The sequence below is a fragment of the Mixophyes fleayi genome, chromosome 2, assembly GCF_038048845.1.
Source record: "Mixophyes fleayi isolate aMixFle1 chromosome 2, aMixFle1.hap1, whole genome shotgun sequence".
In the NCBI taxonomy this organism is placed as follows: Eukaryota; Metazoa; Chordata; class Amphibia; order Anura; family Limnodynastidae; genus Mixophyes; species Mixophyes fleayi.
This window is the reverse complement of record NC_134403.1, coordinates 171,903,549-171,930,849: the sequence shown is the minus strand read 5'-3', so window position 1 is coordinate 171,930,849 and position 27,301 is coordinate 171,903,549. Positions and strand designations below refer to the sequence as shown.

At 39.7% G+C, this 27,301-nt stretch overlaps 1 protein-coding gene across 1 annotated transcript; it reads right to left on the bottom strand.

Moving 5' to 3' along the window:
* Positions 1 to 4,000: 4,000 nt before the first annotated feature.
* NCF1 (neutrophil cytosolic factor 1) lies at positions 4,001 to 27,301 on the bottom strand. Its single transcript, XM_075194997.1, has 11 exons — positions 27,138 to 27,301; positions 26,784 to 26,864; positions 24,301 to 24,376; positions 19,174 to 19,339; positions 16,814 to 16,872; positions 15,881 to 16,003; positions 7,207 to 7,314; positions 6,588 to 6,705; positions 6,172 to 6,279; positions 5,546 to 5,682; positions 4,001 to 4,827 (listed from the first exon to the last, which is right to left on the bottom strand). The coding sequence occupies exons 1-11, from the start codon at positions 27,207 to 27,209 to the stop codon at positions 4,703 to 4,705; spliced, it is 1,173 nt and encodes a 390-aa protein (XP_075051098.1). The 5' UTR covers positions 27,210 to 27,301; the 3' UTR covers positions 4,001 to 4,702.

Sequence of the window (27,301 nt, the reverse complement as noted above, 5' to 3'; positions counted from 1 at the left end):
TTAGCAGGGATTGCATCAGTATATGTCAACCACCATAATCCTCCTATATCTATCGCCACCTCAGAATGGTGATATCAGAGGATATTCAAGCATTTTCTCAAAGAAAATTAATTGTAAAATATTTTTTTTATTATTTTTATTTAATTTTTTGGAAAATGGAACTGGAAACCTAACTCCGCTACCAATTAAACTACGCATGGGTGTAGTGAAAAGCCGGATTAACAAAAGAAGTCCTTCATAGGTTATTCGTGTAGGCTGCATCCTAAGGGTTACTAAAACAGATCGGATCAGTAAAAGGAAGCCTTAATAAGTTGGAGGAGGTGAGAAATTGTACAAACCCAACATTTTATAAGTGCCCTGATGTGCAGGAAGTTGTCACAGTGCTGATTTCCTAAGACTTCCAAGCATAACAGACTATAGTGTTTACAGCAGTGCTCAAAGTGTGCCGATATGGGGGAGAGCAGGGTGAGGGAGTTGGGTGCAGGGGGAGTGCGGGTTGCAGCGCTGTAGGAATAATGGAGTTTCTGTTGCAGATGCAGACACATGATGTGTTTTCAGTGATGGACAGGACAGAGCTCCAGTGATGCAGCAGTGTGACATATTCAGTCACTCAACTCTCACTGCTGCACTATATTGCACAGACTTTGAATCAGCTGCTCCCAGCTGCACCTTAGAGCTCTGTTTAAGTCTTGTCTTTAAAAGCCACACAGGATATTGTAAACATGTTTTATGTTAAAGTATTTCACCCTAAAATAAATGCCCTCAGAATGACAGTATTAACAAATGAAAGTAGGCACATCTTTCTTGGATGACATAGTTCATCATCATCATCATCAACATTTATTTATATAGCGCCAGCAAATTCCGTAGCACTTTACAATTGGGAACTAACATTGATAAGACAAAACTGGGTAATACATACAGACAGAGAGGTAAGAGAACCCTGCTCGAAAGCTTACAGTCTATAGGACAATGGGAGTTAGAAACACAAGGGCATGTGCTACATCATATTGCACAATGGACCAGCCAGACTGCAAAGGTAAAAGTATTGAGTGGGCTGCGTGTGTGGCAATGTTGGTCAGAGGGTTGTTGTCTTGCGTTAGCAGTGTAGAGTATGGTAATAGGGTAATCTAGGGAAATTAAGATGGTGGTTGAGGAATATCATAACCTTGTCTGAAGAGGTGGGTTTTCAGTGAACGCTTGAAGGTTTGAAGACTAGAGGAAAGTCTTACTGTGCGTGGGAGGGAATTCCACAAAGTGGGTGCAGCCCGGAAAAAATCCTGTAACCGAGAATGGGAGGATGTGATGAGAGTGGAGGAGAGACGTAGATCTTGTGCAGAACGGAGGTGTCGAGTTGGGAGATATTTTGAGACAAGTGAGGAGATGTATGTCGGTGCAATTTTGTTGATGGCTTTGTATGTTAGTAGAAGAATTTTATATTGGATTCGTTGAAATACAGGCAGCCAATGTAGAGACTGACAGAGTGGCTCAGCAGAGGAATAACGGTTTGGAAGGAAAATCAATCTAGCCGCTGCGTGCAAAATAGATTGTAGGGGTTCAAGTCTGACTTTGGGAAGACCAGTAAGGAGGGAATTGCAATAGTCGATGCGGGAGATGATGAGTGCATGAATTAAGGTTTTTGCGGTGTGTTGTGTCAGATATGTGCGTATTCTGGAAATGTTCTTTAGGTGTATGTAACATGATTTAGATATAGAGTTGATGTGGGGAATAAACGACAGTTGTGAATCAAGGATTACACCTAGGCAACGAGCTTGCGGGGTGGGATTTATGGTCATGTTATCAACAGAAATAGAAATGTCAGGCAGGAAGCTTCCGTTTTTGGGTGGGAATATTATTAATTCAGTTTTTGAGAGATTGAGTTTGAGTTGGCGAGAAGACATCCAAGATGAAATGGCAGAAAGACAGTCAGTTCAGGTTGACAATTATACTTAACTTTAGGCTACACACTAATTTGTATGTTGTGTAGCCTAAAGCTGTCAAAGTATAATGTAAACCTGATCTTCTAAATCCAGGAAACTTGTGCCCTCTTTTTGTATTTGAGGCATCTGAGTTCTATTCTATTTACCCTGCAAATGGAAAACACACGATCTGTGCTGTCTTGTTCCTTTATGCGCCATGATTTGTTTGTAAATATTACTGTAATTACTTCAGTCTGTCAAAGTTTCAGTTATTCTGATAATGTTGTCTGCTCTTGACCGAGTACAGTGGAATAGCATACATTGTTTTTTTTACTTCAATATAACCAGATGGATGGTTTAATGTATTTGTAGATTTGTAAGTTTAGCTTTCACCATCTGTGTCTCTCTCAAATTTAAATTGTGTTTTCACTAAAAAATGTTCAGCATATAAAGGAGTTTCTGAATTCATTCATGGGAAAAAAACAACTGATTCCTATAGTACTTCCAAATTCAGGAATTGCAGGGTGTACAAATCTGGCTTTTCATGGGATCTGACAAAGCTTATATACTTGTGCCAAATATTGACTCAACAAACATGTGCATCTAGTGCAAAAATTACATTTCCTTTTTCAGAACAAGATTCTTGGAATATGGTTAAGGGTGGTGGAAAGGGGGCATTTTAGGAATATTTCTTGCCATATAGAAGAATGCACTGCCATTTTCATTCTGAAAAAACATTTACTTGTAAGTACACAAAGGAGTCATAAATACAAAAGTGGCATTAGGGAAAGGTGACATTACACATTACACAGGAGACATGAGGGAAATGTGACGGAACACAGTAGACATGTAATTGGACAGACTGGTTCAAGCTGACAGCAACTCAAATATATATGCATTACAACAGTTGTATGCAGAAGATTATTATTATTAATAATAATAATTGTATTTGTAAGGCGCCACAAAGTGTTCGCAGTGCCATACAGGAACAATCAATAGGACAGTACAAGGTATAACATTACGGTACAATAACTAAAGTAGCTTGGAGCTAAGAAAAAAGGGTGAGGGAGAGGGAAAGTCATCACAGTGGTAAAGTAACCCCAGCAGGAAACTTGCTGTGACCACGAGTATGGGTGCAGAAACATGTTAAAAGCTATAGAAGAGTTGCAATGAAAAGCGGGAGCAGAGTCAGTGGCCAGGAGGCTAAAGAGGGAGGTGAGCAGAGTAGCTGTAGAACAGAGTTAAAAGTGGTTGAAACAGGAGGAGAGAGGATCCTGTTCAGATTGGAGAGGATCAAGGAGGAAGTGTTCAGAAAGGTGAGACTGTTGCAGACAAGCCTCTCAAGTATTTTGGATCATTCCTGAATGCACAGCACATCAAATCTTGAAGTGGATGGGCTGCAGCAGCAGAAGACATTTCACTCATGTCAGTTATGAACAGAAAACTGAGGCTGCAGTGGGCATATGCTCACCAAAAATGGACAGTTGTCTGGTCTGATGAATCTTGATTTCTGCTGTGACATGCAAATGGTAAGTTCAGAATTTGACATAAACAACATGAATCCATGGATCCATCATGATTTGTGTCAGTGGTGCAGGCAGGTGGTGGTGTAATGGTATGGGCAATGTTTGTTTAGCACACATTAAGCTCCTTAATACCAATTGAATATTGTTTAAATGCCTCAGCCTGCCTCAGTATTGTTGTGGAAAATGTGGATCCCTTTATTGCCATAGGCTATCTATCTTCTAATGGCTACTTCCAGCAGGATAACAAGCCCTGTCACAAAGCAAACATCATCTCAAGCTAGTTCCACGACCATGACAATGAGTTCATTGTATTACGATGTCACCATTTCTCAATGGGATGTGGTGAAACGGGAGATTTGCAGCATGAATGTGTAGTCCCCAAATATGCAAGAACTGTGTGATGTTATTATTTCAACATTGACCAGAAACACTAAGGAATGTTTTCAGCACCTTGTTGAATGGATGCCACGAAGAATTCGGGCTGTTCTGGGAGCAAGGGGGAGAAGGGGTCTTCTACAGTACTAGAAAGGTGTACGCAATAAAGAGGCCACTGAGTGTATTCATTTTTTTTTTATTATTGTTGTATTTTTTTTTAAGTCAAACCACATTTGACCAAGAACACTTCCCTAATTCATGTTGAAACATTTGCGCAAGTGCAAGCCATTGTGTCACAAGCACTTTCCTTTGTAAATCTATTGTTTGTCAAACTTAACTCTATTTCCTGTAAAGAATTATGTAAAATTTGATCTCCACCATTGTCATCCAGTCCACTGGAGGACATAAAGAAAAACAAGAACATATTTTTTTATCCACAGGACAAATTAAAATATATATATATTCCAAAGAAAAAAATGTATGATCAGTAACAAAACATTTCTGTAGACCTAATTTAAATGCGGCACCAATCATTTATATAAGTCAACGCCAATATATAAGTATAGCTTTTCTGCAGGGGTGTGATGACTTAGATGGCATGGTGCAGGCTATGATGTCTATGCATGCTGTGGCTGAGAGACTTAGGGAGGCAATTAGAGCTAACAAGCGTTACAGCGTAAAGGGAACTAATATCTGACAAACAGCTTACATTTGAAAAAATATAAACATTAGAGCATAACTGATTGTTTTAACAAAGATGAGTGTAGATAGAGACCTCGCTTTAAAACTCCAGTGTTTCAGCTAGCTGTTTACATTCTACTGGTCTGGTTTGGTTCCAGCAGCTCATCTGTATGACTCAATATTGCATTAATGGCACTTCTATTAGTTCACTGTCCGAATCTTGCTTTTTGTATCTTCTGTACATCGGTCCAGAATGAGCTCTCTGCTTGGTCTTGGTGGAATTGCAGGTTGGGCTTTAGATGTATTTTCCTCCTCTTTGTTTTCCTCTACAAATAAAAAAGAAGACAAAACATACAGTTACATGTTACATGCACCACAGAGAATTTAGAAAAATGATCAATAGTCTAACAAGATATTTGACACTGTATATACAGATTTAAAAAAAATTCTTTGTGTTTCACATATATCAGCCTCTTTCCATGTTGACGCCCCTTACATTTTTTTTTTTTAAATCGGTACAATTGGCTATATAAACATAATTGACCATGTTGTAATGGTGTGTTTGATAGGAGTATATGCAGTGGTTAAGTGGAAATTTAGAAGTGGTGGTATGGAAAGTGTAAGTGAATAGAAATTGATAGTCTTACAATCAAAACAGTAATTGAAATAGCAATATGGCACACCATTGTATACCGGCCCACTTCAACAACTCAGGATATTCTATTTTAACTTTAGTTTATCCTAAATGTATAACGTCAACAGTATATTATATTATTATTATTATAATTATTATTATTGTTGTTATTTACAGCAACACAAAATAGAAGGCCCTGTTCAGTAAAGCTCACAATGTTGCACATTTAAATGAATATGATCAAATTTCTTTAAGCTTAATTCCCATAGTGCTAAATGCAACAAGAGTCATTATGAACTTGTGTACCATACCTAATTACCTAAAGTGAAGCTGTCTGCTTCATGTAGGGGAGTCAGTCATTTTGAAGGCTGAAGTAATATTCTTAGTAGGATGTAAAGGTCAATGCTTACCGATGGTTAAAGACGTCCCAGCATCAATAGTAGACTGCCGCTGTTTCAGATACTTCTTGCTGTTCCTCTTATAAGTGTTCTGGCTGATCTCTTTACGTTTTGCCGTGTGAATGCTATTAGCATTTGAAATTGTTCTCCTGCAATGAAATGAGAAATCATTTTAGAATTATTTCAATAAAAATAATTAAAATAAACATATGAGCTAATTTACTGGAATGCATCACTGTTTGTGGAAAAACATGTTAAAGTGATATTACAAATAATAGTGTCATTAAATAACTCATAATTATACAGTTGTTTTTTTTTTTTTTAAAGAGGAACCAATTGGCAATGGTCTCTACCAATTTACAGCTACAACTGTGATTGGTGTGGGAGGAGCTTCTGATATCTGTAATGGAGTGGGCAGCTAGTATTTTACTTTTGAAAAGATCTGCAATAGAATGTCAGGTTAACACTGAACAATGTATTTAACCTTAGGTTTTCATATCTGAACATTTTACATATTAAGGTTTAAGGGTCCTTTAAGCGTCCATCTTTGGACTCTAACCTACCTTTCCAATATGTTCAATTAAACAAGATATCAGCACAGCTACTATTAATATTTGATATTTAGATCTTGCTCTTACCTCCGGGGTGGCAAGCCTTTTGTCCTTGTCTGGCTGCTATTTGCAGGAAGATGGTCTCCAGACTTTTGGAGATACATTGCAGGAAAATAGCCAGTGATACTACCCCTCCTGGACCAAAAATAGTTAGTCATTTAATGAACAATGCTTATTAGATCACAAGGTATTCAGTTAATCGATCATAAATATGTTAAAACTTAATTCAAGTTACATTAATGAAAAACTAGTATACTAGTGTATACTCATACTGGATTATGGTCATTTTAACCAGTAGATATGTGAAAAGAATTCTATAAATAATAGTAAAATGAGTAAACAATAATTTTACATGTAATAACTGTCAGTAATTGATTTCCCAGGAAATAGATTGTTACTGATTTAAAGACATACTATATGGTTTGCTTGTGGTTTTCTCATACCTGACGACCCACCAACCATCAAGGAGCTTGTGGATTACTTCAACCGTGTCACCCTCATTCACAGACAACTCATCCTCCAGTTCACTTGAGTAATCTCTTGTAGTGACGTGCAGTTCACCTGTTTGAACATAAGTTGAGCATCTCAGTTCTGCACAGCAGTGGTTGGTCTTGCTTATCTCCCAGAAAAAAGTCTAGTGTAATGGTCTGATTGTTTTTTGGGAGGTACCTACCATTGTTAAGATGCACAATTTCTACTTTTTCTGGTTATTGGAGCTGCTTTTTTTTAAAGTGAATCATTTAATAGCCCGTGAGATAAAGGACAGCACTGAGCTGGGAACATAAGAAAATCTAAGAGGTTGCTATGAAACTAGAGGCCTAAAGCATAATTACAGGAAGGACCTCCATATGGCAGCATTGTCGTGCTAGTGCTATCTTGAGGAGCCAGAAACCAGTTGTGGTGAAGAAGAAGCACACTCTGGCTGCCAAGACTGCATAAACTTCTTGCAGATTTCTATAATAAAATATCTAAATATCTAATAAAACCTCTGTGCTCTACATTAAAGCCACATTTTGCTTTAGTTTTTACATCTTTGTTTACATGCAGTACATAAATTTTCACCTTCATAGTTGGGATCTTGTTCTTCAGGCTCATCTGGGCTATCAAGAGGCTCAAGATAAGCAGCTGGGACCCAACCCCGCTTGTTCCTCATCTGACAGAACCACCAACCTGAAAGATAGAAAACATAACTTAGAAACTATGGTTCTTTGAAAAACACAAGAGTGTATACCAATGTAAACATTAGAGGTGTTCTTGTCCAACCATGTCACCCTCCTTCCCAGACAAATAATCCTCTGGTTCTCCTGAGTAATCTCTTGTAGCAACCTCCTGCTATCTGGCATTCCTCTCACCCATCTATTTAAACTTCAATCAATATTAAATTCCTCTCACCACTCCACACCTGCTGCACCATTTTTCAAATCCCAACACTGGCTCCCTGTGTCCTCCAGAATCCAATTAGAATTACACACCCTTACCTACAAATCCCACAACAACAACACCCCTTCATACATCTCAAATTAAAATACTCTCACGTCTTGCACTCTTATATCTACCTCTGACTTCTGGCATCTCATTTCATCTCTGATAACCACCTCTCACTTCTGCCTAAAAGACTTCTCACGTGCTGCTACCCACTTATGGAATTCTGTTGCACAGCCTTCAATTATTTAGGCATTCTCGAAAACCCAACTCTTTATTACAACTTACTCTGCTCCCGCCAATAATACACAAACTAATGCATCCTTACAACTGTCCCAATCTCTATATTCGCTCCTCTTGTTTCAGTGGTGCCATCAATTACAATGTAAGTTCTCTAATGAGTAGAGCCCTCCCTACCCTTTGTTGTCATGTATACATTTAATTTGTCTACTTTTTATGTCACTGTTTTATATGTTTCCTGTTCTTCCTATTGTACGGTGCTGCAGAGCACTGTGACGCCTTAAAAATCTAATAATAATAATATGAGCAGTGTGCAATCTTGTCACATCCTTCATAAATGCAACTGAACAATGTGAAATATTTTTCTTTTTAATTGTTTTTCCTCAATCCTCTTTTCCTTTTTGGTCATCATTTTATCATCAATGTTGGAAATATACTGTTAAACTATAACACAAACAAGCGACAACTCTATTCTGACCCCAAGAACATTTATTAATATAGGAAAGACACAGACAGAAAATCCTCATGAGTCTACCAATAAATAATTAGATTTAATACCCATTGAACTCAGATACTCAACAATCACATCTCCTTGTACTACAGTCAGATTCCTCCAACCTCCTTTCCTGTTTTCCAATATATTTTCCCATTTAATACATTATTGCTATCCATTATGTTCGGAGCCCTAACATACAACATAGCTATCCATCAAGGAGTGGATGGTAATATGCTATGTCATGGCAAATAATTGACATATTTTTCTTCTAACTGTGCTATATTTCTCAGAATAATTATGAAGACAAATTTACAAATTATGAGGCTCATTTAGAGCTGGACATTCTTTTCTTTTTGCATAAGATATACATTTCTGTACTGTGTATGCACATTAATGTATGTATGGAGGCTTTTACATATTGTTGACATGCATCCCCTTACCCCTGGAGAGGCAGAATGGGGGTGGACAAGCATAGGCTGAGTACAGTAAGTGTGTGACACATAATTGCATCAGAATTATATGTGAATGCATCTGCAGGTACAACTTTTAGGAGATGTGCCTCTTGCAGGTCCTGGTGGACTAGTGCAATGATGATGCTGACTATCAGTACCACTATCTAACTGCTTCAGATTGGCTAATTGCATAGTGACCCCTCCAGTAGCGAGGTAGCTCTATTATATGTAATCATTTCCATTTGAACCATTTCTGAAAAGAAAAGATAGAAGATTACCATATGATGTTCTGAAGGGGTGAACAACAGATGGGGTAGTGTAGTATATCATTAGATTTTGTATGGCAAATGCAACTTTAACTTTCAAGACAATTCTCTCTCTGTGTATATGAGATTTGATTGCATTATTATATTGTGTACAAATAGGGTAATGCGACTTTAGCACTTTGTCAAGCCATATGTCTAAAAGCTACATCTCTACATTATTGTGCAGTGTAAGTATACACACTTTTACACCTGATGTGCTGAGGGACTCAACATGTACACATAAGTATAATTTTTCTTGCATGTGTCTTTTCCTACGTTCGATGTGCAAATGCGTCCAACTTTAAATCAGCCCCTAAATCCTAAACATTAATGAAAGAAGAAATTATTATTGTTTCCCTACTTATTTACCTCCTCCAGTCAGGGAGTTGTATAGCAACGATGAATAGGAGAAGTAAAAATCCTAAACAAAGAAACCCAAGCAAAAAGACAAAACAACCTGGACCGAACAAAAATCAGCATACAATAACACTAAGCCAAGAGGAACAACTTCACAGGCTAAGAAGGTCTGTGTTCAGGGTCGGACTGGGCCACCGGGGGACTGGGCTATCCCCCATTTGGACCGAACCATGATCGCTCCCCTCTTCGTTGGTCTGACGTTCAATGAGGAGCGCCGCAGAGAGGAGTCGGGAAGAAGAGAAGAAGCCGATAGAAAAGGTAAGTGAAGGAACGGAAGCAAGGGGGGAGCAGAGTGCAGGAGGAGCATGGCAGAGAGTGAAAAGGGGCAAAGACAGCATGGCAGAGTGTGAAGGGGGGCCAAAGCAGCATGACAGAGTGTGAAGGGGAGCCAAAGTAGCATGGCACAAGGTGATGGGGAGCAAAAGCCGCATGGCACAGGGTGATGAAGGGCCAGGAGAAGGGGGGGGGCAAAAGCAGCATGGAGAGCGCAGTGTGATCATAAGTAGGCACAGCATGGTAATGAAGGGACACAGTAATGTGTGTGTGATGACACAGCGGCCTTGTGGCAATGTAATGTGTGTGTGGTAGGTGGTAACTAAATAATGGGTGCTATTTTGTTTGTAGGGTAAAGGTGGGGCAATTTAATTTTATTTTATAGTGTGGGCTATTAATTTAAGATGAGGTTGTTTGAGGGCTATTAATTTAATGTGGGGCTGAGTTTGAGGAGCATGATTTATTAAATGTGAATATGAATTATTTAATGGCAGTGACGGCTGCGGGAAATAGGTATATTTATTATACGTAAATGCGATTAATTTATTGCAGGGGCTGTCTGGAGGGAGGGAAATAGGTTTATTAAATGGGAATACTACTACTTTAATGTTGGGGCTGGAGGAAGGCCTAAGTATTGATTGTGGGTCCTATTGATTTAACACCTGGTTGGAATTTTCTAAATGTACTCATTATTTTTTCCAAATAGGGCCCCCAACATTCCAGGATACAGACAAGCCGCAACTGTGGCACTCCAGGTGTTGTGAAACTACAAGTCCCAGCATACCCTTCCAGCAATAAGCTGCTATATATTGGCAAAGCATGCTGGGGCTTGTAGCTTCACAACACCTGGAGTGCCACAGGTTAGTCAAGCCTGGTCTAGTGGGACAAACCCTGATTTTTGGTGACCGTTCTGCCCAATCTAAGGGGCAGGTCAAGACTGTGTACTCTTTATATACACACTGCATTCTTTAAATACTATACTATGATGCTAGCTGCCCTTTGTGGGCTGTCCCCTCCCCCCTCTAGTGTCTGGTCTCGCCTGTCTGATGGTTGGCTACACCCCCTCTTGAATATATGAGGATGTCATCAAGGTAAACAACAACAAAGTGTCCCAGGAACTCACGTAACACCTCATTAATCAAATCCTGAAATACGGCAGGAGCATTACTCAGGCCAAACGGCATGACCAGGTATTCGTAATGGCCCGAGAGCGTGTTGAACGCCGTCTTCCACTCATCACCTGCTCTAATACGTATGAGATTATAGGCTCCACGAAGATCAATTTTTGTGAAGATAGTGGCTCCTCTTAATTGATCAAAAAGAACGGAGATGAGGGGAAGGGGGTAGGTGTTCTTAACCGTAATAAGGTTCAGCCCTCGATAGTCGATACAGGGTCTGAGTCCACCGTCGATCTTGGGTACAAAGAAACACCCTGCTCCTACTGGGGACTTGGATGGCCTGATGAAGCCCTTCTCCAAGTTTTCGTCAATATACTCCTGCATGGATTTGGTCTCTGGACCGGAGAGAGGATACAAGCGTCCCTTGGGTAATTTAGAGCCCGGAATGAGCTCAATGGCACAGTCGAAATTGCGGTGCGGTGGTAGTGTGTCAATAGCCTTTTTGGAGAAAACATCCCAGTAGCCATGATACTGAGAAGGGAGCTGCTCCGGAATAGACTGAATAATACGTAGAGGTAGTGTCAAGCAAGACTGTGTACAATGGGGGCTCCACTGGACAATTTCTCCTTTTGCCCAATCCATGACGGGGTTATGGCAGGATAGCCAAGGGTGGCCCAGAATTAAAGGAACCGATGGACATTCGATAAGGCGTAAGACTATGGATTCCGAATGGAGAGCGCCAACGTTCAACTGTAGTGGTGGGGTCTCCCAAGTAATCTTGCCTCCTGGCAACGGACTACCATCTAAGCCACATACCGTAATGGCAGATTGGAGTTTAATCCGCGGAATCCCAGCAGAGCGGGCAAACTCGATGTCAAGGAAGTTGCCAGCAGCTCCACTGTCAATGAAGGCTGATAGTTTCGTAGAACGAGCACTGAACGTGAGCTGTGCAGGGACCAATAGTGCATTTTTCTGGGAGACAATTTGTAGACCTAAGTGAACTCTCCCCTCGTTCCTTAGGCATGCTCGTTTCCCGACTTGTTTGGGCAAGAACGAGAGAAGTGGCCTCTTGCGCCACAATATAAACATAAGCCTTGTGACCGTCTCCTGTCTCTCTCCTCAGCGGAAAGACGGTATGCTCCCAATTGCATTGGTTCCTCACCATCCTGGGAGATAGGAACGAAGGCGGATGGAGGTGATGACGTTTCCTTTTCAGTTTTCCGCTCTTTATATCTCCTGTCAATTTTAATGGAGAGGTGCATCAGATCCTCCAGAGAGCTAGGAGACGGGTATTGCACTAGCGAATCTTTAATCTGTTCAGATAGGCCGACACGGAACTGACTACGTAAGGCAGGGTCGTTCCATCCACTGTCAGGTGACCATCTACGGAATTCCGCGCAGTATTCTTCTGCCGACCATCTGCCTTGTTTCAAGGACCGTAGGTGAGCTTCCGCGGAGGCCACTCGATCCGGGTCATCATACAGTAAACCCAATGCCTCAAAGAAGGAGTCTACGGACTGCATGGCCGGACTGGTCTGTGGCAAAGAAAACGCCCAAGACTGGGGGTCACCCTGTAGAAGGGAAATAATAATCCCAACTCGTTGCTGCTCTGAACCGGAGGAGCGGGGTCTCATCCGAAAATAGAGCTTGCAGCTCTCCCTGAAGTTCCGAAACAAGGTTCTATTTCCGGAGAACCGATCCGGTAAATTCATTTTGGGCTCACAGATGGGATCTGGAGGAGATTGTGAAGCTTTTGTGGCTTCTTCTTGAACAGACATACGCTCAGCCAATCCCTGCATCATCTGATACAAAGACTCAACATGGCCTGCTAGGGTTTGTGCCGGAGACGGTGTGGATCCACTTGCATCCATCCTAATCTTGTCTCCGTGAGTGGGCCGGTTATAATGTTAGGAACCCCTCCAGCCGGCACAACACAACCCGGAGTCTACTCTGCCAGTCAGGTGTTCACTGGAGACCCTGATGGTGGGGACAGACTGGGCTGCAGACTGACAGAGGGTCGTGAAGTGTGTACCGGCTGGGGAGAACCCAGGCAACAAGAGTCAGGTCCACGCAGAGGTCAAAGGCCGGCAGCAGGTAACAGTAATGATGAACAAGCTGAGGTCAGAGGTCACAGGCAAAGTAGCAGAACGGGTAAACAAGCCAAGGATCAGGGTCACAGGAAACACAAGCGAAGTCCAATACGAAGCCAAGGGTCATACACGGGAAGTCAAACGTAGATACAGGATACAGGAACTGGAACAAGCAGGTCAGCAGACTGGAGCACAGAAGCTATAACCGGCAATGAGGCAGCAGACCTCATTGCCTTAAATACCCAGCTGAACCAATCACAGGTTGAACACACTCCTGCAGGTTAATAGAGCAGTCACTAATAGAGCCAATCAGGGCTTGCCCCTGGCCTGCACAGTTGCAGGCTAATGCCTGTAATTGCCTCCTATAATCTGCCCCTATTAATTAGCCCACAGGCTGTAGAATCGCTGCGCCCGGCTTCCTCCTATTGCCGGGACGCAGCTCTGAAGCGTCTGCTGGTTGCCCCGGCAACGGCCGGGTTATGGCCGGAAATGACGTCCCGGTCGCCATGGCGACGGCCGGGACGCGGGTAAGTGAGTCGCGGCGGCTGGGCACTGCCGCGGCTCGTAACACCTCCAAAGGTGAGCTTGGAGACTTACATGTTAAAAAAAAAAATACATTGCTTCACTGCACCATTACCAGAGTTATTGCTTGGGAGGTAGGAAAAGACTGAATTCATGCATAGGTAAGACCTGCATGGGTTGGGTGACAAGTGGCTCTAAGAAATTAAAGAGAAAGATCTTCCTCAAATTTCAATATGTAGCCTCTGGAAAAGGTTGTCAAAACACATTGACCATCTCAGGGGCTCTTCCAGCCATCCCATAATCTGGCAGACACCCTCCCACCCTTGGAAGATTTCAGAATGATTTGGAAGAATTGGTAAGTTTTGGGTCCAGTCTTTGCCTCTCCAAATGTTTTTTTCCTACCCTGCATCACAAATGCTTGAAATGGAAAATCTAGATATATGAACACAGATAACAATTTCAATTTTCCAGTAGAAAAGTGCTCTTGCCACCCATTATCTGAGAAATAATCGTGTCTAATTACAGACAAAAGAGAGATATTACTGTAAAATGAAGAAAAGCAATGATTTCATAGAATTAGGGTCCAACAACCAGGCCTAAGCCATAGTGATAGTTGTGCAACTGTGCAGCCACAGAGTTGTCGTAGAACCTGGCTATCAGGTCACCCCCATCTTAGGCCTCATTGCTTAGGTAAGAAAACATTTCCCCGAACTAGTGAGAGCATAGCAGAGGAACAAGAGGTCCTGCAGACCAGCTCAAAGTTTCTGTACCCACATTTGCATGTCCTTTTCCTACCCAGGGCAAATGAGAGGTGTAACACTGTATCAGCTAAAATCAACATTGCCTTTAGAAGGTCATCCAGCCTCCAGTTAACAATTTTTTTGGATGACACTAAATCTAGAAGGGAGAGGGTCGTCTGCTTGGACAAACTGGACACTGGAGCATCTATCTTTGGAGATGCAGACCAAATTCAGATAAAAATTATAGAGAGTAATAAAGTGTCTGTTCATTTGAAAACACTTTTTGGGGGAATCTGACTCTGAATGAACTAACAATGAATGGTCAATTTTCATGTTTGTAAACAGGTTGAGCAGTCTTAAAACTCAATTTGGATTGGACTGCCAGATCTTGAACAGTGGATCCTCATATACTGATCTGCACGTTGGCTGATTCCTTGGAAAGTGAAGGATTATCAGCATTATCTACCTTGGCAGAAAAGGCCCCAAACTGATCCCCATCACACCAGGCCAACATACCTTCCAACAAAGAGCAAGAATCAGATATCATGTCTGGGGTTGTAAGGGAGCCTATTATAAGAGAAAAACATACTCCTAACCCTAAAGATGTAGGTAAGTAAGTGAGAGGCAATATAGCAATTGAGTCTATGAGCACTCATCTGAGGTTGAGGAGGAATAAAGGAAGATTGTAACTTGCCTCCTGGATAGTAGAGTTCTACTCAGTGCCAGCCATGCCTGTATTGAAGGGATCTAGACTCTATGGCTTGCAGGGAGCCACTGGAAAGGACCACCCTGTAAAACACTGCCGCAGACTGAAGAAGGGCCTGTACCTTATGGAGCGAAAAACTAGTGAAGTTTATCCAGGTGCCAGTGTCAGTAAGACTAGAGAAAAATGTCACTGACTGGAAATAATAATTGCTTGTGAGTGCCACTTGGTATGTGATGTCCAGGAAACTTCTCCTGTGGACAGAAGTAAAGGAAGGTGACTGCCAACTAGACACCTGCAAATCTGGCACTCAGGGCAGGGTACACTGGGGACAGAAAGCATGACCAATGAGGGCCCTGCCTTTGTCTTCCCTCCAAACCCCTGATAACCTGATTCACTGCATTCATCAGAGGGAGCAAGAGAGATGAAGGAAGTGGAGATGAAGAGCCCATGTCAGGAGAAGAGATGGTGGAGGGAGAGACCAGGATCTCTCCACTGCCGCACTCCCAAGTGTCATGAAAAACCTGACTAATAAAGGCCACCTGTAAAATTAAAAAAACAAAGGACATGGGACAAGCCTATGGCCCTGAATATGGAGTTCCCTGACTGTAGAAAGGGGTTAAGTCATGATAAAAGGGGCCTCTCTTCTTTATTTAATTGCCATGCCTCCTGTGGGTGGCAACATTAGTTTGTGTCCCCTATGACTGAAAGACAAAAATACATAATATATGTCAATAAATAAATATACTCCCCCCCATTGGGAAACTGACATGGAGTTCCTGTGTCCTGCTCTTCCCAGAATGTGCTTTTTACTCCACTAGAAATCCTAGTGGAGTAAAGTTGGATACGCTGGGATAGGTTCCTTTAAGAGGAAGTATTGGGTGAATATTATGGTCTAAGGAATTGTGTGTTGATTAATTTAACATTTTCTTTAAAATATAACTTTAAAAAAAATTACCGTTTTCATTTTTCTCCACTACATCAACCACATCATCAGATTTTACTGTCAGCTCCGTCTTGGAACTCTTTTCATAGTCTGCAATTGCTCGATAGGACTGGAGAATAATAGGACCTGTTATATCTGTCACAAGAATAGAGAATACCTTATGAATATCCATCCTATAATAAAACAAGTCACATCTGTGCTTCTTCTCAACAACACTCAGAGGTCAAACATTTTCATCCTATTTTCTCTAGCTCTGTATTTACTCCCTTAGTACACTGCTCACTTAGGGCTAGATTTACTAAGCTGCGGGTTTGAAAAAGTGGGGATGTTGCCTATAGCAACCAATCAGATTCTAGCTGTCATTTTGTAGACAGTACTAAATAAATGAAAGCTAGAATCTGATTGGTTGCTATTGGCAACATCCCCACTTTTTCAAACCCGCAGCTTAGTAAATCTAGCCCTTAGTGGTAGAAAGAGGGGCTTATTTATAACATGGATCATTGTACACACATGTTTTGTAACCCATAGCAACCAGATGTTTGTTTGAATTTTCTAGTCAGGCCGCTATGGGTCACAGAACATTTGTGCATATCACCATTCATAGTTTTTAAGTAAATCTAGTTCTAAAGTACATAGTCTATTTCAAAGACTGATAAATAAAAATAAGACACTTTATTATAGTGTATTATTGTATCAGGTATATTCATCTAATATAAAATTTGCAGAAGCCATGGAGTGTTTGGGTCATCCGTCCCACAGATCCACTTGATGAGGGAATCTATTTAATTATGTATCCGGCACACTAAGGCACCTTGTATACATAATTGAATAGTTCCCCACACTATACAATTACATTGTGTTCTAGTATTCACTGCAGCACTTGTCTTTTTTAAGTTAAGATGTCAATTCTAACTATTGATTAATATAAACAGATCTTTTCCTTACCAGACACATTTTTCTTTGTGGATTCTAACTTCAGCAGGAACGTTTCAGGCTTACGACCACTGAAAATACAACAAAAAATCTGTTACAAAACCCAACCAACTGTATACCACAACATCCTCCTTGTTACATGTGAGATAAATGCCAGGCAGTTCATTGCTTCATGCCGGCTGAAATGCACTGTAGCAAAGAAAACGAATTTCCAAATTTTCCAAATTTGTAAATGAAATTGAGAAACAGTGGGTGATCGCTAATTAGGAGTTGGTGTCAAATAAATTTCTGTGTCTGTTTTCGTAATAGATAAATCATAGAGATTAGCAAGTTACATTAATGATTGCTCTTATTATTTGTAGCAACATTAAAGAGTGATTAAAGTGCCTTTTAAGAGCAGAATATAATTGCTAATGCAAGTGTGACATTACCATTATTCATGAGAGGTATATATCATCATCATCATCATTTATTTATATACCGCCAACATATTCCATAGCGCTTTACAATTGGGGACAAACATAATAAACTAATAAACAAAAAGTTAAAAGTGACTCATAAGCTAAATGATCCCGTCACACAACAATGTTGGTCAGGGGGTAGTTGTCTTGTGTGAAATTGTGTAACAGGCTAAAGGTAGCGAGGTTATGAGGGTGGCTGAGGAATATTTTAAGCTTGTCTGAAGAGGTAGGTTTTCAGAGAACGCTTGAAAGTTTGTAGACCAGAGGAGAGTCTTACTGCGCGAGGGAGAGAATTCCATAGAGTGGGTGCAGCCCGAAAAAAGTCCTGTAACCGGGAATGGGAGGATGTAATGAGGGTGGATGAGAGACGCAGATCTTGTGTAGAACGGAGTTGGGAAATATTTTGAGACAAGAGAGGAGATGTATATTGGTGCAGCTTGCCGCAGCGTGCAAAATAGATTGTAGGGGTTTGAGTCTGTTTTTGGAAAGACCAGTAAGGAGGGAATTGCAATAGTCAATGCGGGAGATGATAAGTGCATGAATTAAGGTTTTTGCAGTGTCTTGCGTGAGATATGTGCGAATTCTGGAAATGTTCTTTAGATGTATGTAGCAGGATTTAGATATAGAGTCAATGTGGGGAACAAAGGATAGGTGTGAGTCAAGGATTACAGCGAGCTTGTGGGGTGGGATTTATGGTCATGTTATCAACAGAGATAGAAATGTCAGGTATGCTCTTGTTGGTGGGTGGGAATATTATTAACTCTGTTTTAGAAAGATTAAGTTTGAGTTGGCAAGAGGACATCCAAGATGATATGGCAGAAAGACAGTCAGTTACACGGGACAACACAGATGTCGAGAGATCAGGAGAGGATAGATAGATTTGGGTATCATCCGCATAGAGATGATACTGAAAGTCAAAGGAACTTATTAGATTTCCAAGAGAAGCGGTATAGATAGAGAACAGCAGAGGACCTAGCACTGAGCCTTGTGGTACTCCAACTGATAGGGGAAGCGGAGCAGAGGTGGCTCCAGAGAAATTAACAGTGAAAGAGCGATTAGAGAGGTAGGATGAGAACCAGGATAGAACAGTGTTTTGAAGACCTAGGGATTGCAGCGTTTATATGAGAAGAGAGTGGTCGACGGTGTCAAATGCAGCAGAGAGATCCAGGAGAATTAGGAGAGAGTAATGGCGTTCAGTTTTAGCAGTGATCAGATCATTGACAACCTTGGTCAACGCAGTGTGGAGTGTTGAGAACGAAAGCCAGACTGAAGAGGATCCAACAGGTTGTTAGCGGAAAGAAAGCGTGTGAGGCCAGTGTAGGCAAGTCTCTCTAGAAGCTTGGAGAGGCAAGGGAGCTGAGAGATGGGACGGTAATTTGAGAGAGAGTTTGGGTCGGAGTTTTGTTTTTTTAGAATAGGAGCAATCACTGCGTGCTTGTATAGTGATGGAAAGATGCCAGTAGAGAGTGAGAGATTACAGATTTGAGTTAGAGGTGAAATGAGCACAGAAGATAGGGATCTACCAACTTGCGAGGGAATAGGATCAAGAGGACAGGAGGTAGAGTAGGAAGATAATAAGAGCATAGAAATATCCTCTTCATTTGTGGGGTCAAATGAAGAGAGGGTGTCAGACGGTAGTGGGAAGGAATTGAGCTGATTGCTTGTCAAGGAAGAGGATACCATTTCTAGTCTGATCTTGTCAATCTTGTCCTTGAAGTAGGAAGCAAGATCCTGAGCACTGATAGTAGATGGAGGGTTCGGGGTGGGAGGATTGAGAAGATATTTAAATGTATTGAAAAGGCGTTTGGGGTTAGAAGCCTGAGCATAGATAAGAGATTGGAAGTAAGTTTGTTTTGCAGTATCCAGAGCATTTCGATAGGAGTGGTAGACAGAAGTATAACGTTTACTCACTTGTTGCTGGATGTGGGGTTCACATCATCAGGCCTAACCTTGAAGAAGTTGATGAGAAGAGAGCAGCGGGAGATCTTAGGTGGGAGACTGAGTAGAGATAAGCAATAATCAGCCAGTGTGACTTGTCTGTTCTCTGTTGACCTCAAGCCATCAAACCACTTTGGTGCTGAAAAACCAACATCATTGTCAGATTACTAAAAATGGAACAATCTAGATCAGTGATGGGCAATGTGATACACTTCGGGGGCTGCATGATGCTTTTGCCTCTAACCTCCAAAATGGCCGCATATAACCCTTAATCTTAGTAATACATTAAAAAAAGAGAGACCTATCTGTAATAACATATCAGCAGATATTTTAAACAAGTTTTACAAGCTATAACAAACAAATCTGACATTAAAGCAAGATGGAGCTGGCGGCAGCAGGTGAAGGCTTGGACTTAGGATCACCTGTTGACTATCACTGCTCTAGATGAATCCCAGTAATGGCCTTATCGGTGTGGAGTTTGTATGTTCTCCCCGTGTTTGCGTGGGTTTCCTCCAGGTGCTCCAGTTTCCTCCCACACTCCAGAAACGTACTAGTAGGCTAATTGGCTTCTGTCAAATTGACCTTAGTCTCTCTAGGTCTGTGTGTGTGTGTATGTTAGGGAATGTAGACTGATGTGAGCGAGGTCTCTGTACAGCAATATGGTATTAGTGGTGCTATATAAATAGCTGATGATGATGACACTTTTAATGTAATTTGTAAGTCAACCTTCTAGTTTACATTTCAAATGTTAACCAATTTGAACCTATGGCTAATATGCATTTATTAAAATGAATATATAAATGCTGCAGACATTAAGCACACTAGACAGAAAATCAATTCTGGGCTTATTGGAGACAAGACATATTTAATTTTACATGATAATTGTAACTGTTCTATTATTTTTGTCATGTGTTGAATTTATTAGCATTTAAACTTACACTCAGAAACGCATAGTTCATCTTTCACAAAAAAAAAATATATAAGACAAAAATGTCTCAATAACAAACAGGTGGTTCAACCAATAGGTTTCAGTTCTTGTTTCTTGCATTTAATATGTAAAAACTGTCTAAATATAGTATATTAAGTAATGTACCTACAGAAGATGACTATGTTGTCAGTATGTACTATGTAAATGTTACTAATTATTGATGCATTTGGTAGTGCTTGCAATGGGCAAAATGTGTCTTAGAAATATTCATCCTACCCTGTTAAGTTAGTGATTTGACCATGTTATAACCACAGTGCTCCTTAACCTCAGGTTTCAAGTAACAGGATGGGTGGGGGTTCTGAGGGAGGCATCTCCCACCTTTTTGTTACAAGGGGGGCATCTTCAAAAGTGGATAACCCCTTTTTTTTATTTTGTAAGGCATCTTATTCAATCATATGATTTGGTGAGAGAGATATGAAAAGATGGATAGAGTGTAGATGGAAATGGAGAATTGAGAAAGGAATAGAAAAGCAATTGTCTTTTAAATGTGGCCAAACAGACTTCACTTTACAGTGTAACTGAGAAAGGAGGATTTATTATATAACAGTATTCCGAAGAGTTTAATCAGTGAAAACTGGTCACTTCATTTATATTGCATAATATATTCACCAATGGGCGTTTTAAAAAAGGGATAGTTGCCCAAGCCCACCAGCACGTAGGATTACTTTACAACTTTTCAACAATGGAGCAATGATGGAAGAAGTTATAAAAGAGCTTTGTTCTCTGTCACCTGTTGTGTAAAGTAGACAAGAGATCCTTTGTTTTATAGTCTCCAATTTCATGTTTATTGAGCTGCATAACCAAAGTGACTATACTATACCCTGGATCAAATAAAATATAATACTAACCTCTTTAGAATAATATAACAGTTACATGTCCCTTAAATCTGAACACACACAAGTTTTAGCCATAGACCCAATAGCCCAAGCCATAATCCTAATACCAGTGGATATATAAGTGGCAAATGTTTTTTTATTGGTGTCATGGAGCATAGAATTGTGATCCATTGTCTATATTTCATCTCTGTGATTAAAGCTCATACTTATCTCATCTCTCATCTAAGCTTTATTGCTTAGAAAACACTGTGCTACTTTATGCTATTAATATTAGGAGAATGATTTATCTAAAATATCATTACACAAATCAAAATAGCATTTTCGGCTCCGCATCACCTAGAAATATCACATGACATGACCAGTTAATTACTGATCTCATTATATTATTAATATACTATATAGTATAAATATTAATGCATTATAGTATTAATATACTTAATATCTCATTAATGAGATAACTGCAGTTGCTGGAATGTGTGTGTCATTGCAGCAACAAAATTGTGGCATTTTATGAATTGTATGTAATAGTAAATCAACCAGATAACTGCTATGACATATTATTAGGTACTATAATGATGCTTCTCTCCACCCAATCCTCAGGCTCCTCCAAGTTCAATTTCCGATCCCAGATTTCTTTGTTCTCTATGCACATTCTGGCTTCTGGCTATAAAACCTACACCTGAAAAGTGTTTTTGACACCCTGTTGCATCTTTCTCTCTGGAGTCAATCTAAACTAGAGATGGTCACTGACCCCTGTGTTTTGGTTTTGGATCTGGATTACCTTTGTGTTTTGGCAAAACCGCCCTTGCGTGTTTTCGTTTTGGTTTTGGTTGTTTGTTTGTTTTTCTATTTTTGTAAATAATAAGCTCATTTAGTGCTCCACCTGTTTCTTGGATAAGTGAGGTAATTCTAAAGCTCATAAATTATGAAAAAAACAGTTTAATCCCTGGTAGGCCGTCCTTAATTCTAACACTTGCCTGCAAATTATACAGACAAACCTGGTTGTCTTCCTCTCCATCTATGACTATTGGCAATGTAGCCATCGTCTTTGGGTGTATATTACACCCACCACTTGTAGTTAAATAGAATAAAATCAGCCTGCATTGACTGTAAGTTAAATAGAAATGGACAAAGGCAGTTTGGTGTCAGTCTGTGTTAGCCCCTTCCCCCTCTCCACTTGTAGTTAAATAGAAAAAAAACAGCCGGTATAGACTGTACAATATAAATAGAAAAGGACAAAGGCAGTTTGGTGTCTGTCTGTATAGGCACCCCCCCCTCCACATGTAGTTAAATAGAAAAAAATCAGCCTGCATAGACTGTACAATATAAATAGAAATGGACAAAGGCAGTTTGGTTTCTGTCTGTATCAGACCCCCTTATCCACTAGTAGTAAAATAGAAAAAAAGCAGCCTGCATAGACTGAACAATATAAAAAGAAATGGACAAAGGCAGTTTGGCTTCTGTCTGCATCAGACCCCCTCTCCACTAGTAGTAAAATAGAAAACAATTCAGCCGATGTAGACTGTAGAATATAAATAGAAATGGACAAAGGCAGTTTGATTTCTGTCTGCATAAGCCCCCCCCCTCCACTTCTAGTTAAATAGAAAAAAATCAGCCTGCATTGACTGTACGTTAAATAGAAATGGACAAAGGCAGTTTGGTGTCAGTCTGTGTTAGCCTCCCCCCCCCCTCCCTTTGTAATTAAATAGAAAAGAAGACGGCCTGCATAGACTGTACAATAAAAATAGAAATGCACAAAGGTAGTTTGGTGACTGTCTGTATCAGTCCACCCTCCCCCCTCCACTTGTAGTTAAATAGAAAAGAAGACGGCCTGCATAGACTGTACAATAAAAATAGAAATGCACAAAGGTAGTTTGGTGGCTGTCTGTATCAGCCCCCCCCCCTCCTCCACGAAAAAATTCAGCTGGTATAGACTGTACAATATAAATAGAAATGGACAAATATGGGACACCCCAAAACACTTGTAGTGCAAAATATTAAATAGATGGTGCTGCTAGATAATACTTTCTGCAGCCAGAAAATAGTTTCTGTAGGAGGGAATATGACACCACAAACAGTTGGTAATGTTTGCTAAAATGCCTACTCTATCCTCCTCTCTTCCTGCTATAACAATTGCTTCAAGAATAATTGCAAGAATAATGTATATAATAATTGCTCTCTGCCTGCTATAATGCTGCCTGCGATGTAACCCTTCTCTCCCCCTCTGTCAAATGGCGGTGGATTGCTGTGGAGGCGGGTATTTGTGGATTTCAAATATCGCAAGAATCGAGCTACGAGATCCGACGACGTTACGATAGCGTTTTGCCTTGATTTCGATTCCGAATTGGCACCAGAGTATCGAGCCTGATCGGCTCAGTACTCGGATAGGTGAAGTTCGGGCGGGTTCGGATCTCGGGGAACTGAGCCCACCCATCTCTAATCTAAACCACTTTATTTCTGCTGAGAAGTAACTGTGCAACTGAAAAATCCTTTCAACTTCCCAAAGTGTACAGGAGAAATTTGGTTTCTCACTTTATGAAAATATAGCATTTATAAATATAATAATATGTACATTTTCTCTTTTTTATTCACTTTTTTTTTGCAATCCATGGCAACATTTTAGCAGAGGCTGTGGGGGTCTAAGGCAAAAGCACTTTTTTTCCCCAGCTGTGTTTATGATACCCTGTGTAATTACATTTGAGGAAGTGTTCAGTAACTGTATAAATTACACATCACATTTTACTTCAATAACATACACAAGTGCAGCAAGAAGGATTTTAAAATTATTTAGGGTTGCAAGTCCTTTAATTAAAATCCATTAGCCCCATTTTGTTGTACACAGTGCTTTTAATTTTAGGTCAGCAAAAAATATTTTCACATGTTGACAATCGTGTATGTAAGGCAGAGCGTATTTGGATTTAGGAATAGATTCAGAGAAAATTTCTAAAAACATTGCTCCTCCCTAGAAATCAGGATTGTACTTGTAACTATAATATGGGTTACCAAGGTCAAAAATGTGTGATTGATGCTAACGTCAGAGTATACCATACTTATGATCAAAAAGAAGATAGAGTGATGTGAGACTATGTAGTGTATCTATGGTTTGGGGGTCCTTGGTTATGTCATAGAGATGTAAATATTCACATTCACTGTATACAATACAGCAAGGAATCAACAAAACAAGCAATCAAAAATGATTTTACAAATAATCACAATTTTAGTACAGTCCTATCAACAACACATAACACACCACACAGTGTAACATGGCCAATTTACCTGGTAGGTGAGGAATAGTTCTGTGTTCTTTGTTTATTTCTCCAGACTCAATAGGAAATATCTCCTTCAATGCTTTCTAGAAGTAAAGTAAGTAAGCTATTAATAGAAAACCCAACTATCAGTGATGCACTTTAATGTGTATCTCTAATCTTCATTGCATGATTTCACATAGGGAAATATAATTGCAGAAGACAATTATTATAAGGCAGTATATGTATAATTGCCACCATGTGACAACAATTTCAGAAGAATCTGTTGCAGGGAAAGTTATCCGGTATATATAATGTACCCATTTACTGTATAAACACATAAGACTCTACACCGCCCCAAAACATTATGATTATTACACTTATACTTCTATTGTATTTGATATTCCCTCTTTAATAGCCAATAAAATAATATAAAATAATAATTAATAATGAGAAGTTCATCCAGAATGTAAAGCAAGAAAATTGACACTATACTGTATAGTTGGTGGTATAAACTGTAACATTGTCAGGGACACAATTTCACAATTTGTCCTTGAAATTAGGTACATTGTGTAGTGGCGGAGGTCATACAAGAGCAACATAGCTTTGATTTTTAAACTTTTCACGGCACATGGTTCGGACCAGACCCACTAGGAATATGAATCCTGTAGTGGACATATCACCTTCATAAAAGTCACACCCGTACATGATCTATTTGAGTAATTAGTATTTATTAAAACACAAACACACTAGGTCTAATGTAGTTTTAGATTTGGTTTTAGAATATTGGGCAGATTTATCAAAGAGTGAAAAAACTTATAGCAGAAAAATTAGAGTTTTCTGCGGCGTTAGGGATTTATTTTGTTTTGCCCAATACATACTACCAGTGATAACACTGCTATCACAGACGATAATCCTCACCAGTGGTAAGATTCCACATTCCTCATATTTTTTATAAAGTTTTTTTCTATTGTTTTTTTTAATAGTGACACTGGAGACCTGCATTTTCAGTTCCACTGAGCATGCGCTAGTTGGCAACTCAGCTCACATATGCCAAGCGAAAAGGTAAGGTAATTCCTTACAAATTTGGCCCAGTATCGCCGGGTAGCTGAGTATTGCTGAGTCTCATTATCGCAATCAGGGTTCTAATGATAAATAGACCTCTTTATGTCCCTGAACAGCACAGTACTACAAATATTGTTCTGTATGTTATATACAAGTTCCATTACTGGTTCTCATCTTTTATAAATGGAACATCTGCATTCTACACATTACCACTAAATTGTAAGCTCTCTACCTACACTTTGGGGCTGATACGGTGTTGCTTGCGTTAAAATAATAAGCTTCAAAAATAGTGTGTTTACGCCCATATGCTGAGGCGTAGGCATCTCAAGATGCATCCAGCTTTGCACCAGTAACAAATGCGACAGGTTTACATCAGGTGTATTTACAACCAGATACACTTGCACCCAAACAGGTCATACGTACAATAAAAGCTTGTTAAAATTTGTTTTGATATTGATAAACACATTCGCTATTAGGTGTGAACTAAATTTTGAAAAAGCACTCTATTATACAGCAGGAAAAATTTTACATCTCTAATATGAATGAAAGTAGCAAAAAAACTAATTATAAAATGCAGCTTTAAAATCATATACTATATGCACGATTAATGAAGAAAGCACTTATCCGCTTTAGAGGTGAATTCACAATCAGCCACTCAGAAGAGGTTAGCTAGTGCAATTACGTGATAATGCCCTTGCTGTACTCAGTTCGTAGGTGTATTTTTTGTGGGCATGCTCAATACAAATGTAAGTATTTTATGCTAACCAAACAGGCATACAACTCAAGTGTGAGCCCCTTTATGTTCATGTGTGCATCAATTTTGTCTACCTTTTGCGTCCCTGTTTTATGTATGCTCTGTTTTCCTCAGTGTCTGGTGCTCCAGAGCACTGTGGCGGCTCAAATATCAATAACAATGATAATTATACCACTTATGTTGACCAGCATGCTGAGTATAATTCTCTCTATCTGACCTCTCTCTCTATAGGTGGATAACTACACACCATCTCTTACTCCCTAATGACAGTAGAATTCTACAATTATATTTGAGTACTTCTAGCCTTTTACTTGTGCATTCCTTCCATCTGCATTCCTTTGGAACCAAATACATTTAAAAAGAACACTTATTTGGCACTGCAGTTAAATTTCTACAATAGTATATCAAATATGTAATATTAAAGAATACTAAAAAACAAATAGTATTTGCAGTTATTTTCAAACACATTATTGTTGAATGAAATCAGAATGGAAATCATTGACAAAGACTCTGTTTAAATTACTTTAAACAGACAAGTCACATCCATTTTAAAACTTCTCTTGTGCGCACAGTGCAGACAGTACAGAAATACAGTATAATATATTTTATACAACTGGACTAGAACAAAAAAAAAATCATTTAACAAGCAGTTACCAGATGCAGACAATAGAAAGAGAAAAAATAAATAAACTCACATGGAATTCATAGATTTCAGTATATTTCCTGTATACAACTTTTTCGGTAAGATCCTGCCATTTTACCATGAACATGTATACCTAGTAAATTAGAAAACAGTAATGAGCATTAACAGATTACAACATATATTAATAATCATTTTATATTACTGTGATATATCAACTATAGCATATAGTCAGCCTTGACCAAACCCCCAACAGCAACTATATACTTCTTCGAGTACATAAAAGAAATGACTGTGATAACAACAAAAACAATAACAGATGTGTGTATATAGAATAGGATTTTGTGGAAACATATCAGGTTGTGAGTGATGAAAATATAATAAATTAAGTATTTTTAAATGTACTTACATAGTGCTGGCTGGGAAGGAATCTTTTCTCAAAGCCAAGGAGCTGGACATGCCTGATGAAGGTCTCTGCCATTACACAGCCTAATATTGTGGAGTTACAGTACAGTTATGGTGCACAGCTGTGGATGTGACAAGCTTCTGTCACTACACTGCTGGTATGGTATG

Coding starts and splice junctions, on each gene's coding strand:
- NCF1 (XM_075194997.1), bottom strand. CDS start 27,209: ATGGCAGAGACCTTCATCAGGCATGTCCAGCTCCTTGGCTTTGAGAAA. Junction 16,873..19,173: donor AACCCCACATCCAGCAACAA/GTGAGTAAACGT, acceptor TTGTATTTTCAG/TGGTCGTAAGCCTGAAACGT. Junction 16,004..16,813: donor CACAAAGAAAAATGTGTCTG/GTAAGGAAAAGA, acceptor TTCTTGTGACAG/ATATAACAGGTCCTATTATT.